Genomic DNA, 20,413 nt, shown 5'->3' with positions numbered 1-20,413 from the left:
AGATCACCGGTCAGTCCGTGCGTCGTGGGCCGTACCCAGACCATGAACGTCGGAAGTGTAAATTCAGCCTTAGAAAAAAAAAAGTATCGATCACCAATCTTTTAGGCTAGTTTTTTGTGAACTTTTTTTGTTTGCATAAAAGTTTTGAAAACTTTTCTCAAAAGGAAAAAAGTTTACAAAACTTCAGCCTAAAAAATGAACCTAAAAGATTAGTTAATTCATTAAAGTTTAGTGAACTTTATTTGTTTTGAGAAGTGTTCTTTTTTTTTTTTCTGTTTTCCAAGCGGCAACTGTAAACAGGAAAAAGACATCAGTATGTTACTGCGATATCCTTAATGGTTTGAGGTTACTTATTCTTCCACCCAAATTTAATTACTGTCTTTTTTGTTTTTTTTATTTAGCCATTTACCAAAATTATATTTTCTAAATTTTTATCATTAGATCTATAACCAAAAACTGAACAACAAAAAAAAACCCTTTCCATGAAATTCTTAACTTTTGATTCAAGATGCTGTGTAATAAATGCTCATACAATACAATTTTTTGCAGGTGTATTTCTGGCCATTCCTATATGTATGAAATATTTGTTCTTATATTTGATGCTTTTATGAATTTAAATGATTCTCTGTAAAAAAAAAAAAAAAAATTTATTTATATTTAATGGCGCTATTTAAGTGAGTAAAATAAATAAAAATATATATATATACAGTATATAATTTTTTATTTTTTTTTAATCTATATATCTATATATTTTATTTGCATAAAGACAGCCACATTTGGACTTGTTTTTTGTGTGTAGGATTGCTGCTCAACCCCAATCTGCAAGTCGCAACCCATGGTAAATGGTTGCACTGTTTTGGGGGAAAAAAAAATAAAAAAGTTTAACCAATATCTGGCAACCCTTTTATCTTCTTCATTTGTAAGAATAATGAGTCCTTCATGGCTAGGATTAAGATTTAAGATTGAAGTACTCTTTGGTGCATCTTGTACTGGTAGGTTTTAAAGAGATTGTCCAGATAAAGAAAATCTAGTTACATGTGCTCACATTAATAAGTTATACAACTTGACTTGAACGGTGACACAGGATAGGCTGTTCTGTGTTGACACGTGGTGCTGGCTATCATGGCCAATGCATAGAAAGAGAAGGGGGCTGGCTTGGCTTTTAAAATGAGCAGTCAGGCTGACCTCTTCACACAGCTCTACTCTCATACTGTCCTGAATTGGGCTCAAACAGAAAACCCATCTGACTAGACTAGAACATTGGGACACCTTTCCAATGTCAGGTATATTCGAAAGTTGCTTAACTTACTAATGTATGTATAGTAACTAGATTTTTTTATTTTTTTGTGGGTGACCCCTTTCAATTTTACTTACTAGTCTGCGGTAGGTTGTGTGATGGACTAGATCGTTTCCTTTCATTATAAGTTCCCATCAATGTTTCCACAGAGACCACCAACATAAACTTTACAACCTTTATTGAAGTTTATTCTTTTATTCCCTCTTGTTTTCCTTATCGTCGTAGTCTGTCATATTCGTTGCACATGTTCTAATCCTGTAGGAAGTGGCTACTAGCCGGAAACCTCTTTCTTTAACCCTGCATGGACTCAATTGGACGATGTATGCCGCCAAGAAAGAAATTGGTCTCCTCTTGTGTCTCGGCTGACTTGAAGAAGGTCTCCTGCTTACTGGTTTCATTGGAATTTCTCGGGCCGATATTTCTTAAATCTAGAAGACTAAAATAAAAAATAATTGATGAGTGAAGATAAGAAACCTATTTGGAGGCTCATATTGTACGCCATGGGGACCTTTGATAATCTCCTCTTCTTCTTCTTGACTTGGCAATTAGCACAGTTGAAGAATGAACTTTCATTTATGAGCTGAAAGAATAGCGGTAGATGGGAGGTCACCGAAGACGTGATGATTCAGATGAGCACAGTGCTATCATGATTATCTTGATTTACTTTTTGCAAAACTCACCTCTTCGCCTTGTTTTTCTCAACTATTGGGTGCTGTAAACCCAACGAGGCTTAATGAATCGAACGCCCTTGAACTAAATGATGACTAAATGTTCTCATTTGAAGTGATGACTGAGGATCTCCAAAATGTAGTCAATCATCTTGATCCCGGCTGATGACCTCGCCTCCTATTCCCCAGTGATGAACCATTAATGTTGGAAGCCGAGATATTTTGCCATTGGATTCTTGATGCTCATGTTCTATCTAACTTAAAAAACCAACAAAAAACAAAAAAAAAACTCCAGCAAAATTTGAGATAAAATGGTGGCTGTCTTTGTTGTCAATGTACGAGAGATCACTAAGAAATTCCAGAAAAAAATTTGCAACTCAAAAGGGAGAAAACTGATATCTATATATTTTTTTGTAATTTTAATCATGTATGCAATTTTTGGGTCAGTTTATAACCTTTTCGGCTAAAATTCATTTGAGCTCGGATGACGAAGTTTCCTTGTTGACTTCATCCTAATACTGATATTTAAGATCCAGTGTTGGCCAATTCCACAATCACTAGTTGGCCAGTTGTTGTTACTCGCGTATCGCTTTTGTTTCATGATATCATACTTGATCACCTGTACTTTCCAGGAACTTTTAAGGGAAAACAAGAAATATTTAGTTTCAGTTGTTTCCATTATAAATTAGGGACAACCATGATTTCTTTTCCTCTGTTTATAGGAAATTGATCCAATCAATGATATTCCTAAATTACTTATCTAATTATTCCTGCATCTCTAACTCCCCTTTCTTAACGATTCTCATTCTCGGCTAACGATAACTCATTCCTCAAATTGACCCTATAGTTTTTTTTTTTTTTTTTAATGGTCGCATTATTGTTCAACAGCCCGACTCAACAACTGGAACAGCGAGATCTTCAACTGTGACCGGTGGAGAGGAGTCGACGGTAATGTCTATATGGTTGTAGTGAGACATCCTGGTGATTGTTGGCCAAACTTTCGGCTATAGGCTTGTGACTCCACATGGGGTGAAGTTCCATTCAACATAGGAAATATTGTATTTGATCTTTTTCGACTATACCATTTCTCTTCATTCTTTGTAGAGCTCTATCCACCTTTTGGCTTTTTGGTTAATATAGTCTTTACCTAAGTGTCTTAAGAGAAATTTCCCAACTTAAAAAAAAAATTATCACAAGTCACCACTTATGGTGCTTTTTTCTACCACCTGAAGCACTTATCACCTATCCACCGGATGCTAGATGCATAGGGGTCTGACCAATGGCACGTCCATCTCTGGCCACCATTCTCCCAGCCACTCATCTATTTTGGTACCATTTTTATGAGCACCCTAGGTTTTGAATGAAACAAGATGGCACGCGCTCAGCCAGTGCTACATTAAAACTTTTTGGCCACAGTCTTACCTGCTGGAGGAAACCAGGGCCTGGGTCCAGTAAAGGTCAGACCTCCATCAGTCTAGCAATTATTGTTGTAAAATGATTTAAGCTAAAATTTCTTTTTACCTCACTCGATTGGTGAATAAGTTGTGTTCCAGGGCATGTTGCGGGTTCTACTTTAACACAAAATATGGTGGGGGGCTGTAAGCTAAAATGGTGGCCAATGTTCGTTATCACCTGTCTTCCATGGATAACATTTTTACTAAGAAATAAAGAACATTCACAACTTAACTAAAGGGAGATAATTTTTCTTCATTGGTAATTTTATGATTTTATTAATCAAATTGTTAGAGAAATTTTTCAAAATGGGTTATATTTTTTTCCAGCTTAAACTGGAAAGTTCCCTTGATGACTTTCGACTTATGAATGTTATTGAAACTTAGATTCAAGATCCAGTGTTGGGTGATTACACTGTTACTTATTGGCCATTACCAGAATTTGTCGTTCATATATAACTTTCTCATGTTTCATCACATCGTACTCGGTCACCTACACTTTCTATGAACTCACCCAAAAAAAAGGATTTTGGTCCATGGATCAGTTGACAATTGCATTATACATTATGGACTTTCTTGAAAACTCTACGTCTATTTTGGGGAAATCAACCAATCAATGATATTCCTAAATTAACTAATTATTCCTCTATCTCTAACTCCCCTTCTTTAACGATTCTCCTTCTCGTCTAACGATGACTCATTCTTCAAAATGACCTTGTGAATTTCTTTTTTTAATGGTCACTTTATTGTTCAGCAGCCCATCTCCACAACTGGAAGAGCGCGGTCTTCAACTGTGACTGGTGTAGAGGATTCCACGGTAATTTCTATATAGTTGTAGTCAGACAGTCTAGTGATCGTTGGCCAAACTTTCGGTCATAAGGTCGTAACTTCACATGCGGTGAAGTTCCATTCCGCATATGAAATATTTTATTCGACCTTTTGTCATTTTTGTTTTTCCCAGACCTCACAGTAGTTTGGTCACTACTACATATTGGATATTAGGGTAATATGGTCTTTAGAGAAATGTCCTAACTTATGTCACCACTTAAAGTAAGTCACCATTTATGCTGGCCTTGTCAACTGCCTGAAGAATCACCTATCCACTGGATGCATAGGTGCCCGCCCACCGGTCCCTCCATCCCGGGCCACCATTTCCCCAGCCATTCAAAGACTCTGGTACTGTTTTTGTAAGCGCCAATGGATTTTTAATGGATCAAGATGGCACATTCTCGGCCATTGCTGCATGAAACTCTCTTTTTTTACCCGCAGTCTTGTTGCTGGAGAAAACGGGGAACTGGAGTCCGATAAGGGTTGGGCCTCTATCGATCTAGCAATTACGTTGATAAATGGAAAATGCTTCAGGCGAATTTTTTTTTTTACCTTGTTCCATTAGGCATAAATGTGGTTAAACGGCTCCCTTCGATGTTCTACATTCACAACACATACAGGGTTTTTTCCTAAACTGAAATGGTGGCCATCTTAAACATATTTATGGATGTCTAGCAAATGAAGAACATTTTTCACCACTTGACCAAAGGGAGATATTTATCTTAATTTGGTACTTTTATGGGGGTTTTTTTATATTCCAATTTATAGGGTTTGTTTTTTCAAAATGGGTGACATTTTTTTCCAGCTTAGAGTGGAACATTTCCATGTTGACTTCTGACTGATGAGTCTTCCTAATACTTATATTTAAGATCCAGTGTTGGGCGATTACACCGATATTAGTTCTTGGCACTCGTGTGTGATTTGTTCATGTTTCACCTAATCATCAGTCATTTACAGTTTTCAGGAAATTTTTTTGCTCCATAGAACAGTTGAGTATTGAGTTATACATTATGGATGTTCTACAAAACTCTACGTCTGTTTTTGGGAAATCAACCAATCAATGATATTCCTAAAATACTTGATTAATTATTCTTGTAAATCTTAACTCCCCTTGACGATTCTCTTACTTGGCTAACGATAACTCATTCCTCAAACTGTAGATTATTTTTAATGGTCACGTTATTGTTCAACAGCGCAGCACCACAACTGGAAGAGCGTGGTCTTCAACTGTGACTGGTGGAGAGGAGCCCACGGTAATGTCTGTGTGGTTGTAGTAGGACAGTCTAGTCATCGTTGACCAATGCTTCGGTCATGGGCTCATGACCCCACATGGGGATGAAGTTCCATATTTTTTTTTGATCAGGCTTCACAGTAGTTTGGTTAGTTTTCAACAATATCTATTCCATTTATTTGTTCTAGAGCCGTAGCTACATTTTATACCTTTTGGTTAAAATATTCTTTATGTAATTGTCTGATTCATAAGTCACCACTTATGCTGACCTGGTTGAATACCTGAACAATTTATCACCTTTCCATTAAACGCTAGAAGCATGGGGGTCCAACCACCAGGAACTCCATCTCATGCTACCTATCCCTCAGCCAGTCAAAGACTATGGTACTGTTTAGGTAAACGCCATAGGTTTTGAATGGAGCAAGACGGCACTTGTTCAGTCAGTCCTACAATAAAACTCTTCTCTAGTCGTATTCTTGCGTTTTTCACAACTTGACCAAAGGGAGATATTTATCTTCGTTTGATATTATGATTTATTTTAGGCACATTTTTGCAGAACATTTTTTTCAAAATTAGCAAATACATCTTCAGTCTTAAAAAGGAAAATTCCCACGTTGACTTGCAATTAATTAGTGTTCCTAATACTGAAATTTAAGATCCAGTGTTGGGCGATTACACTGTGACAAGTTGACCATTTCCAATTCTTGTTGCTCACATATACTCATATTTCACCACATCATACTCTGTCTTACACTTTCCAGGAGCTCTTACAGATAAAGTATTTTGGTCCAAGGAACAATAGACAATTGCATTATACATTATGAACGTTCTTAAAAACTCTTCGTTTGTCTTTGGGAAATCAACCAATCAATGCTATTCCTAAACCACTTATCTAATTATTTCTTTAAAGCTTACTCCCCTTCCTTAACGATTCTCCTTCTCGGCTAATGATAACTACTCATTCCTCAAATTGACCCTCAAAATTATAATTTTTTTAATGGTCGCATTATTGTTCAACAGCCCATCTTCACAACTGGAGCAGCGCGGTCCTCAACTGTGACTGGTGTAGAGGAGTCCACGGTAATGTCTATAAGGTTTTAGTAGCAGTCTTTTGATCATTGGCCAAACTTTCGGTTACAGTATCGTAACCTCACGTGGGGTGAAATTCCATTCTGCGTGTGAAATAATGTATTCGGTCTCTTGTCACTTTAGTGTTTTCCCAGGCCTTATAGTAGTTTGGACACTTTTCCACTATACCTTTTCTATTTTATTCATTGCATAACTCTATCCACGTATTGAATTTTTGTTTAATACAATCTGTCTTGAGAAAAAGGTCCCAACTTCAAAAATTTGGTAGATATTTATCTCACTGGTTAATCGATGATTGATTATTTATGAAAAAAAAAAAATTTCAAAATTGTTGATATATTTTTTTTATCTTAGATTGGAAAGTCTCCATGATGACTTCTGATTAGTCTCCCTAAGACTTCCTAAGACATATATTTAAGATCTAGTGTTGCCAATTACACGGTCACTAGTTGGCCATTACCAGTTCTCGTCCCGCACATATCACTCACTCGTGTTGCTCAGTCACAACTGTTCATCAAAGATGTTCTTGTAAACTCTACATCTGTCTTTGAGAAGTTGATCCAATCAATGATATTCCAATATGACTTATCTAGTTATTATGGTAAATCTAACTCCCCTTAACTATTCTCCTTGTCGGCTAACAACTCATTCCTCAAATTGATCCTTTTAATTTTTCTTTTTTAATGGTCACATTATTGTTCAACAGCCCGGCTCCACAACTGGAAGAGTGCGATCTTCAACTGTGACCGGTGGAGAGGAGTCCACGGTAATGTCTAGGTGGCTTTAGTAGGACAGTTAGTCAGCCAAACTTTTGGTTATAGGCTCTTTACCCCATATGGGGTGAAGTTCCATTGCGCATATGAAATATTATATTCGATGCTTGACATTTTTAGTTTTCTTTTTTCTAAGGCTTCACAGTAGTTTGTTACATTACCACCATTTTTCCATTATATTCTTTGTAGAGCTCTAGCCACATGTTGGCTTTTTGGTTAATATAGTCTTGGTTATCGCCTGTCTTCCATGGATAAAATAAGAAATTAAGAACATTTTTCTCAACTAGACGAAAAAGATATTTATTTTTATTGGTAATTTCACGATTTGTTTTTCAAAATGGGTGAATTTTTATTTTTTTCGCTTTTGGACTGGAAAGTTTCCATGTTGATTTCTGACAATGAATCGTCTTAATTGTGATCCAGCATTGGGACACAGAACAGATGACAATTACATTATACGTTATGGATGTTCTTGAAAACTCTACATCTTTCTTTGGGAAATTGATCCAATCAATTGTTAAGTTACTTACTAAATTATTCTTCAAAATCAAACTCCTATTCCTTAACAATTCTCCTTCTTGGCTAACGAACTATTCCTCGAAACGACCCTGTGGAATTTTTTTTTAATGGTTGCGTTATTGTTCAACAGCCCAGCTCCACAACTAGAAGAGCGCGGTCTTCAACTGTGACCGGTGTAGAGGATTCCACGGTAATGTCTAGATGGTTTTAGTAGGAAAATCTTGTATTTTTGGCCAAATCCGTTATAGGCTCATAACTCCATTACATTATTAATATATTGTTTTCAGTCTTGGTCATTTTAGTTTTTTCCCAGGCCTCTCCGTAGTTTGGTCACTTTTGTGTTTTATTCACTGTAGTGCTTTTGCCACAAATTGGCTTTTTGGTAAATAGTCTTCATCTAAGTGTCTTAAGACTTAAAAAAAAAAAAAAAAAAAAAGATACTCATAAGTCACCATTTATACTGGCTTCTAGTTCCTGAAGCTTTTATCACCTATCCTCTGGATGCTTGACGGATGCTGTCCGACCACTAGGACCTCCGTTTAGATCCATATTTCCCCAGGCGTTCAAAGACTATGGTACTGTTTTGGTAAGTGCCATTGGTTTTTAATGAAGCAAGATGACACATGTTCAATCACTGCTACATTTAAACTTTTTCTAGTTGGTCTTTCTGCTGGAGGTAATGGGGGCTTAAGGTCCGACGAGGTTGGGACCTCCATCGATCACCATCGGTTTATCACTTACTCAGTTGCTTTAGGCTAATACTACTTTTAATAGTGCTCTATCAGAGCATAAATAGTACTTTAGGGCATGCTGGGTGTTGTACTACTACTTCCACCATACATGCTGAGGCGTTGTACTACAACCATAGTGAAACCACCTGAAGCTGAGGGTTGCGTGAAAGGTATCTGGTCAAATGTCCCTTATGCCATTCTTGAGTTTCCTGTGCGGTATTTTGAGCAGTGGTAATGTTCTACAGGTTAAGGGAGTTGATGCTTTTTTTACTTGAGTCCCAAATTGAAAATGTTCCCCCATTATCCAAAAGAAAACATTTGACAGATATCATATAAAGTATCATTTTTGGGTTGTCTTACATCTGGACCCTCCAGCAATTCTGGTCACCAAGAGGCAACGGAGGTGGACAGGTGTGGAGCTATTTTTGGAGAAAGCACCCATGTATTTCTGATTTATGGTAATCCCGTAACCATTTCACCCATGATAGTTGATGTTTTAGTTAACTATTGAATTCCATAATATAGTACAAAAAAAAATCACTTGTCTGTTGTGTTAAACAGCAATTCTTATCATTACTGATATTTACCGAGTGCTGGGACCCCCACCGATCATAAGAACAGGGTTCCCGAAATCTCCTAAGTGAAGGGAGTAGTAGTGAGCATGTGTAACGACCACTCCTGTAGACCGTGACTGTAGTAGTGGTCGCACGTGCTCAGTACCACTCCATTTGCACAGGAGACCATTGGGCCGCTAATTCCCAGGATTGGTAGGGATATCTATATGAGATATTTAAGATTCGTAGAGCACTGGATTTTTTTATATATTAAGTGCATTTTTGCAATAAAATAATTTCTTGCACAAACAGCCTTCGGTGGCCTATGTACACACAACTCCGGGTTTACCATCGGGCTGGGAAGAAAGGAAAGACGCTAAAGGACGCACATATTATGTCAATCATAACAATCGCACAACAACATGGACCCGTCCAATCGTGCAGGTACGAAAATCCATTCTAGGCAGACTCGATCACTTTCTCTATATCGGGTGGGCGAGGTCAGCTCTATCAGCATCCCAGACTTGTTCTTTTAGGGACATTTATGACTTATTAATGGGGTATGCTATAAGTGTCCAACAGATGCAGTTCCCAGCACCTGTACCTACACCTATCTAGAGAACAGGGTCCTCCATCATAGAATGGAGAAGTGTTTGCGCATGCGCCACTCTTTCCATTTATTTTATGGAGTGCTAAAAATTACCTAGATTGTTCTCGAGTTGAATGTGTCACCTACCCCAGGTCTTATCAATGTGCCATAAATGCCTCATTAAATACTGTCATTTATATCTTTTAAAGACTTCTCACAAAAATCCTGCATAACATATAGTGTCGAAAAGAAGTACGGTATTTGATATACTACCAATTTTTAAGAGTTTTCCCACCTATAAAGAATGGAGAGGTCTGTAATTTTTATCGTAGGTACACTTCACTTGTGAGAGACAGAATCTAAAAAAAAAAACATAAAATCCCATTGTATGATTTTTACATAATTAATTAGCATTTTATTGCATGAAATAAGTATTTGATACAATAGAAAAACAGAACTTAATATTTGGTCCAGAAACCTTTGTTTGCAATTACAGAGGTCAGACATTTCCTGTAGTTGTTGACCAGGGTTGCACACACTGCAGCAGGGATTTTGGCCCACTCCTCCATATAGATCATCTCAAGATCTTTCAGGTTTCGGGGCTGTCGCTGGGCAACATGAGTTTCAGCTCCCTCCACAGATTTTCTATTGGGTTCAGGTCTGGTGCCTGGCTAGGTCAATCCAGGACCTTGAAATGCTTCTTACAGAGCCACTCCTTATTTGGCCTGGCTGCGTGATTCGGGGCATTGTCATGCTGGAAGACCCAGCCACGACCCATCTTCAATGCTCTTACTGAGGGAAGGAGGTTGTTGGCCAAAATCTTGCGATACATGACCCCATCCATCATCCCTTCAATACGGTGCAGTCGTTCTGTCCCCTTTGCAGAAAAGCACCCCTAAAGTATGTTTGCCCCATCATGCTTCATGGTTGGGACGGTGTTCTTGGGGATGTACTCGTCCTTCTTCCTCCAAACACGGCTAGTGGAGTTGATACCAAAAGTTCTATTTTGGTCTCATCTGACCACATGACCTTCTCCCATGCCTCCTCTGGATCATCCAGATGGTCATTGGCGAACTTCTGCAGGATTTTAATACATTACTGCGTAGCATTACGAACGGTTATGTTTGAGACTGTGGTCTCTGCTTTCTTCAAGTCATTGACCAGGTCGTCCCATGTAGTTCTCGGCTGATTCCTGACCTTTCTCAGAATCATCCTTACCCCACAAGGTGAGATCTTGCATGGAGCTCCAGACCGAGGAAGATTGACAGTCCTCTTGTTTTTTTTCCATTTTCTAATAATTGTGCCAACAGTTGTTGCCTTCTCACCAAGCTGCTTGCCTATTGTCCTGTAGCCCATCCCAGCCTTGTGCTGGTCTATAGTTTTATTTCTGGGGTGTCTTTAGACAGCTCTTTGGTCTTGACCATGGTGGAGAGGTTGGAGTTTGATTGAGTGTGTGGACAGGTGTCTTTTATACAGGTAATGAGTTCAAACAGATGTAATTAATACAGGTAATGAGTGCAGAGTAGGGTGCAGAGTAGGAGTGCTTCTTAAAGAAAAAACTAACAGGTCTGTGAGAGCCAGAATTCTTGCTGGTAAGTAGGTGATCAAATACTTATTTCAAGCAATAAAATGCAATTTAATTATGTAAAAATCATACAATGGTATTTTCTGGATTTTTTTTTTTCAGATTTGGTCTCTCACAGGTGAAGTATAGCTACGATAAAAATTACAGACCTCTCCATTCTTTGTAGCTGGGAAAATTTGCAAAATTGACAGTGTATCAAATACTTATTTTCTCCAATGTAACAACAGGATGTGCTATAAGTGTCTGATAAATGTAAATCCACCCCCGGACCCGCATCAGACTTGAATACAGGATTCCCTATTTCAGCTGGAATTGACCACGTGTGAGTGGAGAAGGTGGACCCTATAGGATTTCCTAATCTAGCTGAGCGAAAACTCAGCTGAAGTCGAAACCACCATAGCAATAAATGGAGAGAACCAGTGCATGCGCTGCCATCTCTCCACTCACTGGTGGGCGAAGGTTGGCTAGAATAGGGGAATGGGGGACTCCCACTCTAAAAACAGTGCAGGTCCCACACCCATCTGACATTAATGGCATAACCATAGGATATGCCATAAATATCTCCATACATCCAAAAATGAACAACGTTTTTCACTTTTAAATATAGATTTAATATGTGTGAAGTAGTACTTTACTATTCTGTGCTGATCAGGATTTGCAACCTGTATTACTTCAATGCTGCATTCTCTTGCAGAATAGTGAGTGCAGCTCTGGAGTATAATACAGGATGTAACTCAGGATCAGTATTTGATCAGTAATGTAATGTATGTACACAGTGACTGCACCAGCAGAATAGTGAGTGCAGCTCTGGAGTATAATACAGGATGTAACTCAGGATCAGTAATGTAATGTATGTACACAGTGACTGCACCAGCAGAATAGTGAGTGCAGCTCTGGAGTATAATACAGGATGTAACTCAGGATCAGTACTGGATCAGTAATGTAATGTATGTACACAGTGACTGCACCAGCAGAATAGTGAGTGCAGCTCTGCGGTATAATACAGGATGTATCTCAGGATCAGTAATGTAATGTATGTACACAGTGACTGCACCAGCAGAATAGTGAGTGCAGCTCTGCAGTATAATACAGGATGTAACTCAGGATCAGTACAGGATAAGTAATGTAATGTATGTACACAGTGACTGCACCAGCAGAATAGTGCGTGCAGCTCTGGAGTATAATACAGGATGTAACTCAGGATCAGTAATGTGATGTATGTACACAGTGACTGCACCAGCAGAATAGTGAGTGCAGCTCTGGAGTATAATACAGGATGTAACGCAGGATCAGTAATGTGATGTATGTACACAGTGACTGCACCAGCAGAATAGGGAGTGCAGCTCCAGAGTACAAAACAGGATGTAAGATCAGCTCTGAGAATACTGTTAATGTGGTGCTTCTGGGATTGTCAAGACCCCTTGCATAGTATGGAAAGAGTACACTAGGATGAATACTTCCAGTTTTGAGTTTTGGTTGGTATTGTCCTTTAAGTTGAATCTCACTCTTCTTTCATTCATGATATTTAGGATTGCTAACTATGTTTTGCCTCTAAACTAGCACGCTGAAGATGGTGCTGTCGGATCCACCTCAAACAGTAGCAACCATCTGAGCGAACCTCAGATCAGGCGGCCTCGTAGTCTCAGTTCCCCCACCGTTACTTTATCTGCTCCACTGGAGGTGAGAGTCTCTCTCATCTAATATGGACCTTCTCGTCTTCTTCTTCTTCTGCTTACCAAGTCACCGCAATCTTATTTTCATTTTCTAACTTTGGCAGCGGCTGACGGCCTCTCCGGCATCTCTCCTCTCGCTCTTCATGCTTTATAACGTAAATTCTGTTCTCATCCTCTGATTTTTCGTTTTATTCATATCCGCTTTGTAACTTTTCTTAATCTTCTTCTTCTTCTTGCTTATTTTATTTGAACATCTTTATGCTCTTTATATTTGTAGTATTGTATGTCTGTCGGTTGTTGTTGTGTATGTAAACTATTCTTCTCTGAGTTGGGTGGGATTTTTTATGTTAAGATTTGCTATATATTCCTGTTTTAGAAATTTTTGAAAATGTTCTTTTATTGGTTTCCACCAATGGTGTTTCTTGAAAGCATATACCAACCCAAAGCATGGGCATGGAAAACTCAATTAAAAGTATCCAAAAATAAGGTCCAGACTTAAAGTTAAGATCCAAAATGTTCATATTTTCACATTAGAACCAAGATGTAGTGATGAGCGAGTATGTTTTGTTAACCCTTTCGGCGAGTATGCTCGGGCGAGCACCGAGTATTTACAGCTGCTCGGTGTTATGGTTGAATCACTCCCGTGTGCATAATTTGCGACTGTTTGACAGCTTTATTACATGTGAGGAATGTCTATTTCTTACAAATTCCTCACATGTATTAAAGCTGTCAAACAGTTACAAATCATGCACACGGGAGTGATTCAAACATAACACCGAGCAGCTGTAACTACTCGGTGCTCGGCCCGAGCATACTCGGAGAAAGGGTTAACAAAACATACTCGCTCATCACTACCAAGAAGGCTTCATAGTGGGCTGACACGTCTAACCAGTCTTCCCCAAGGACACGATGACCCTGGAGATCTCTTCTAACTCGAAAAATCTATGATTCTATGAAGAATGTGAAAAATCCACGATGCTTCCCTCTTGGTTTTAATGTGAACTAATAATAAAGATTTAACTTTTTTTGGTACTGGTCCTTTTGTCTGATTTTTGGATTTTGCCCATGACTGGCTATCCTACGAGTGGTCCATGCATCCTCTTCATAGACCCAGGTGACGATTCACATGGAGACGTCTAATGGGTGACCCTTCCTATCTATACCTATACTTTTCAAAACATGGCGCCCATCCTTATGATGCCGGATCCCAAACACAGATCCAGTATAGTTTTTTTTTCTTCTAATGTTGTATCCATGAAGGTGTTCACCTATTCGATGAGGCAAACCAGAGTTGAGTTGGGTACCATACCTCCCGCCAATGACTCAACCACTGAGCACCATGGTAGACTTAGGACTGTTTGTTCCATGTCCTTAGACCAAAACTAGTTCTAGATCTCAATCTTATAGTCTTGGTTTTTCAGAACATGGAAAAAAAATAACCTGTTGCCATCAATCATGAGATCAAGTCTTCTGAAATCTATAAATGTATTGTATGGCAACATGAAGAAGCATTTTTATTTTAAGTGCTGTTTCTCGAACTCACCAAAGAATGCCTTGACGACGCGTTCTGCTTTTTCCGCTATTACATCTGCTTTGTCTATGTATTGACCACAACTGGCGGCGTCCTGTCAGATAATAGGACATGTCAGATTATGTCATCATTGATTGCTCCTTAGGGTGCAGTCAGACTGCCAAATTAATCGGACTGAGATCGGACCGCAATACACGGACTGGTCGGCGGCTCTACCCACCTGAGCATGACAGCTGCATAGAAATATATGAAGCTTTCATGCTTGGGTCAAGAGAACCGACAGCCAGTCCGAGCATTGCGGTCCGATCTCAGTTTGATTTTTACGGCAGTCATACTCACTTTAAGGGTACAGTCAGACGGCCATAAAAATCAGACTGAGATCGGACCACAATAGACGGCCTGGCCCTTGGCTCTCCCGACATGAGCATGAAAGCTTCATATATTTCTATGCAGCTGTCACGCTTAGGTAGATAGAGCCGCCGACCAGTCCGTGCATTGCGGTCCGATCTCAGTCTGATTTTTATGGCCGTCTGACTGCGCCCTTAAAGTGAGTCTTACCAGCAGAAAATGACTTTTCAAAGCAAGCACAGAAGCTCTGTGCACACTCATAGCAGTTCAGCGCACCTTCTCATCTACTTATATTGCACCTATCTCCGCTCCCCCTCTTCTTTGATTGACAGCTCTAGCTTTACGGGAACAAGAGGAGGTTGGGGATAGATGGAAAATAGATAGTTGGGAAGGTGCTCTGAACTGTTTGGCCAGGCCAAACGTGCTAACTTGGCACCTGAGCTTGGTTTGAACAGTCATTTTCCGCTGTCAGACTCCCATTAAACTCCACTCATTGTTGGTATGAGCACCTTGCCCCTGCATGGGTCATGTGTAGAGGCTGAAGTCACAATCTCCCATTCATTAAAATTGAACCCCATTATGAGGTCCCAGTCCTGTTTAAATGATTGGTGAGAGTCTGAGCGCAGACCTTTTACTGATGATACCTTCTCGCGTGGCTAAGTAAACCCATGTCCACCATTGCAAATAATTTTTTTTATTGTCCTCTGTGTCTAAAATGAAAAATAGAGCAAATAGTCCTGCTGAAAAAAAAACGGTTCTCTCCCCAGGAGCTGTGGACTCAAAATGATAATGTGTTCCCATGGTTACAGACTACAAACGAACCCTGCGTAGTCTGACTGATGCCTTACTTGCATCCATTTGTCCCTTTCATCTTGCTGACCTACTACTCATTCATTGGCAAGTAGACAATGGAAGGAAGTATGGCTGCAGGATCAAACTCACAAGGGTTTGTTAGTTTACAATAACATGCAGAAGTCCTGCAGACACAAAACGAGAGGCGATTTTTGATTATTGAGACCCTCTAAAAAGGTGCTTTATTAATTTTAAGTGCATTAGGACAATAAAATGTATTTGGTTTGCAAGGTGGACGTGGCCTTTTACAGTGTGTTTTTCTTTGAATGCAATTTTAGTTTATGGAGCTACAAATCTATGTGCAATGTGTAAAAAAGCAAAATAATGCCCCAATATTCTAATGTGTTGAGTCTGAGTTATAGAACTAATTGTAGACTGCTCTCATTCATTGTTGCATTCAGAATTCCCATTTTCTAGCATCTCCTGCTGGTTCAGTGTCAGTACATAGCATCATCTGTTAAGTTGGTTACATTCTCTCAGAATGCTCTGCAGCACATAGCTTTGGCTATCTTAATCGCTGCATTCATATGCAGTTTAAAGCCTGTTCCAAGTTTCAGATTTTTCATCTGTGGGAGTGTCACTCCCAGGAATGTAGGCTGAATGAGGATATGCGTGTCTCTCCCTGTAATATATTTGTGTCCAAAATGCTGCTGCCTTAATTAGCCCATATATTAATAAGCATAGTTTATATCCTGCAAATATTTCTTCATGTGCTCTCCTCAAGTATAGTCTTTTTTTTTTTTTTTTTTTGTCTGCCCTCCCTGAGACTATAGATGCCTTCTCCCCTTTCAACACAGTGAAGATCTGTTTTATACTCCCTCCCAGCTGCTATATCGAACACTGAGAAAAGGGAGGAGGAGGGCAGAGATTCCATGAGCGCTGATGGATTTTTATCCTTTTTTGCAGATCATTCAGCTAGATACTGTAATAGAAAAAAAAATTGCATGAGTGCACATAGATTTTAAGATATCTGTACATATTAGAATTAACCCATCCATACATGCTAAATTTGGAGGGTCCAGCCAACAATCTAATTTCAACACAAGCTGATGGTAATAGGATTAGACATGTTAAATTTCAACCTGCCCAATCTTCCTTTTTTTTTTGTTCCTGCATGTAATGTGCCCTCGCTGAAGGTGTCTGTCAATAGCTTATCCCTTCTCTTACTCCTTCCTCCCCATTGAAAATGCATGTAATACCATATGGAGGATCAGGAGGGATAGTTATTGAACCATTGGAAATATATGGCCACCTTTTTATGAGCAAGGAATCCTATAGCTAGCAGAATTGTGAATGCAGCTCTGAAGTGCAATACAGTCTGTAAATCAGGACCAGTACAAGATAAGTAATTCTGTAACCTTTCATGTATATTTAATTTAATATATGTAGTGTTTTATTAGGATTGTACAGGTTGATGATGATGCATAATAACGCACATTAAAAGCCGGCATGCTTAACACTTTGCTTGCAGCTAATTAATGTGTGGGAAATGTTACTAGTGCCGTTGGCTTTGGGAATTTATTTTAATTAATATATTCTTTATTTATTTATTTTGTTATCTTGTTTCGCATGAATTTCTCACATTACTAATTGAAATTAATCCTTGTTATCGTCTGCATTGTGTTTGACCGTACAGGGTGCAAAAGACTTTCCAGTGCGCCGCGCCGTGAAGGATACACTGTCCAACCCACAGTCTCCGCAACCGTCTCCATATAATTCTCCTAAACCACAACACAAAGGGGCGCAGAGCTTCTTACCGCCAGGTTGGGAGATGAGAATAGCACCAAATGGCAGGCCATTCTTTATTGACCATAATACCAAAACTACCACTTGGGTAAGCAACACTTTACTTTTATGGAGCTTCTCCGGGGAGACGTCCTATTATATCATGTTTTTAAGGTCATAGAGATGGACCCTTTAAATTAGGACAGCCATAATAACAAGCTGGTGAGCCCTACTACACCCTCCATCTTTTTTTGACCGATCATGCACCTACATCCATGGCACCTTTTTGGAGTCTTGGATTTTGGCTGAGGTCCTTCTTGCCGCACTCATCCAGAAGAATAATTTAAGGGACGCTCCACCACTTGCTTATCCATTTAAAGGGTCTGTCATCATGGCCATATCCCATTAAAGGAGTAGATCCATCTAGATGACATGTCCATATATCCATTTGGTTCCACGTCGAAGACTCCATTGCAGAAAACCTTGAGGGTCTTCCTAGAGATTTCCGATGAGCATATTCTTTAAGCGGCTCGGTAGAGAATAAGATGTTGTCTAGACTTTTGGACCTCCCCGCCAATAAGATCTTACTAGATTAACTGTTTTTTCTTAATAATCACATTTTAAAAGATATAGAGGCTTTAGTTGCATGTATTTTGGGCTAGAAATCATTTTTTTTGCAATTGGATTTCACTAAAAATTTAGTTTTGATTTTTACTGGCTGCAGAATAAGTTAACTGAGAATCAGTCAGTAAGTTTCTAATGATAGGCAATGTGTAACTTTTTTTTTTTTCTGCTTTAATTTTATTTTTATTTTTTATTTTTAGTTTCTATGTGCTGTTTGATTACTGACCACATCAAAGCTGAGCTGAACTTTTATGTGGTCTTAAATCAGCTGAGAAAAGGACAGCTAAGAATGACATACTCTTAGAATAGCTCACTGACAGATTCTCAGTCCATTCATTCTGCAGACAGAAATGTGCATAAAGTTTTTAAGTACCAAAAGTTGCAAAATTTTTCATGAAAATCCAACTGCAAAACTGATTTTTATCCAAAAAATATATATTTTAAGTAAAAAAAACTTAACCCTTTAAAAGAAGTTTTCAAAGAACATTAAAACCATGCATGCTTACAGGAACAGTGCCACACATGTCCACTGGTTGAGTGTGGTATTGCAGGTAGGCTCTGCTGACAACCATTGGACAGGCGTGGTGCTGTTATTGGAGAAAAGCAGCCATGTTTTTTACTGATCCTCTACAACCCTTTTTAACTAGTGTTTTTTTGTAAGGTGCACTAAGAGGGCAAAAGGCCAATTAGTATCTGCATGCCATGAAGTAGGTGCTGGGACTATTGCTGATCCCCAAAAAAGGGGCTCTGAAGTGCCACATTTGAATGGAGCAATGGCCGCACATGCCCAGCACCGCTCCATTCATTGTGAGTGGGACGGCCGGAGATGGCAAAGTGACAATGAGTGGAGCTTGGGTGCCCACGTGCGAATATCATCCCATTAAAACTGGGTATTTCAGAGCTCTATTCTCTCGGTCGGTGGGATCCCAGCACTTATACCCCAACGACACCTTGTGCAGAGGTGATCACTTGCTAAGTTGGGACAACACCTTTTGGATCATCTGGTTTTTAAGAACGGTTATTAGCCATAACATGGCCGCTTGTATTTGCCGATCGGTGAAGCATGGGTTTTCCATTAAACTTGATTTTAGTGACCAGGAGCTCACCTTAAATAACCTAGAATCAACCCTTCCTATGCACGTTTGCCCCTATTCAGTCCCAAGTAAACCGGGGCATGAGTGAACAGAAGCCATGTGGTTATCTATAGGACTAGAACAAAAATGATGGCTTTCCTTCCTAAATAGTCCATGGGTAGTCTGGTCTTTCAGCTCATTTATATTGGGGTCGAAGCGGTATCGTTTGTACTTGTGGAGAGTGACAAGCCAAGCCTGGCATGTCAGAGTGAGGAGACTTATAAGCCATGCATGCTCCCATGAGAGCAAGAGGACAAAATCTTTAGGGCCACCTGAGGAGACCATTTGCATTTTTAATTTCCTAGACAAGCATGCATGGCTTATAAGTCTCCTCACTCTGACATGCCAGGCCTGGCATGTCACTCTCTAAAAGGAGAAACGTTACCCCTTAGACACCAGTCCAGAGCCTCTCATTACCCAAATCAGATTTCATACTTTGCACTGATGAGGGGTAACACCCTGAAACATCATGTCTGCAAATTGAGATTCTGGTTTGGCTTTTATCCTAAGTCATATTGCACAACTCGTTAAAGAGTCTATATTGACTTTTATAGTCGCTGCTTCCATTAGGTGGCGGTAGAGTTCGAGTTCTCTTCCTTTTTGAAGAGACAATTTGCGTAGCTCATTTATATTGAAATGGATGCATCTAAGTTGCAATACAGTACACAACCTGCTGACATATGGGGCGCTGTTTTGATAAGAAAGCAGCAATGGATTTTCTTGTTCTACGCAACCCACTTTTAATTCTTAATTTCAGTCCTGGAAAAACTGAACCAGAGAAATTATCATCCAACTTTGTCTAGAAACTATACTTTTCGGAACCAGACATAAGTATTTTTACTGGAAGCTTAATACCTTTCATTGTAATCCATTTATTTGATTTATGGAACCAAATAAATGGATTGTGTGTATGGAGATTCCCAATCAGAATTTTTATCTTTTTTGTAAAAACTTAAATCCCAAAAGTAGAGAGGTGCTGCGAGCGCCGGAGAGATGTGCTGCAGAGAGTATAAGTATGTGGAGTAAATGACCATAATCTGCTGAGCAGTCGCAGCATGCCTATATCTCGCTGCTGTGCACATATGCTAATTTGCACAGCTTTAGTCTCGAACCCTCGGCCTCTATATTCGCTATTAAAAACTTTTATAAAACTTCCCAAACTTTTTTTTTTTTCTTTTAAGACGTTCAGATTTCTGATAATCATAGAGTTAG

At 39.2% G+C, this 20,413-nt stretch overlaps 1 protein-coding gene across 15 annotated transcripts in view; it reads left to right on the top strand.

Annotated features, from left to right (window-relative positions):
* Positions 1 to 20,413, top strand: part of NEDD4L (NEDD4 like E3 ubiquitin protein ligase) — a 334,412-nt gene that overhangs the window by 273,489 nt on the left and 40,510 nt on the right. For 10 of the 15 annotated variants that reach the window (XM_073680881.1, XM_073680907.1, XM_073680915.1 and 7 more), the window contains 9 exons: positions 2,854 to 2,913; positions 4,171 to 4,233; positions 5,438 to 5,497; positions 6,496 to 6,555; positions 7,271 to 7,330; positions 7,987 to 8,046; positions 9,454 to 9,585; positions 12,876 to 12,995; positions 17,356 to 17,553. In XM_073680881.1, the coding sequence (XP_073536982.1) occupies positions 2,854 to 2,913; positions 4,171 to 4,233; positions 5,438 to 5,497; positions 6,496 to 6,555; positions 7,271 to 7,330; positions 7,987 to 8,046; positions 9,454 to 9,585; positions 12,876 to 12,995; positions 17,356 to 17,553 (813 nt within the window). The remainder of the gene's footprint in view (positions 1 to 2,853; positions 2,914 to 4,170; positions 4,234 to 5,437; positions 5,498 to 6,495; positions 6,556 to 7,270; positions 7,331 to 7,986; positions 8,047 to 9,453; positions 9,586 to 12,875; positions 12,996 to 17,355; positions 17,554 to 20,413) is intronic. The other 5 variants (XM_073680895.1, XM_073680876.1, XM_073680851.1 and 2 more) reach the window with 4 other exon arrangements.

The sequence above is a fragment of the Phyllobates terribilis genome, unplaced genomic scaffold, assembly GCF_046119375.1.
Source record: "Phyllobates terribilis strain yellow unplaced genomic scaffold, ASM4611937v1 Scaffold_1__5_contigs__length_1240528914, whole genome shotgun sequence".
In the NCBI taxonomy this organism is placed as follows: Eukaryota; Metazoa; Chordata; class Amphibia; order Anura; family Dendrobatidae; genus Phyllobates; species Phyllobates terribilis.
Note: the sequence above shows the minus strand (reverse complement) of the source record. Positions and strands in the feature narration are given on the sequence as shown.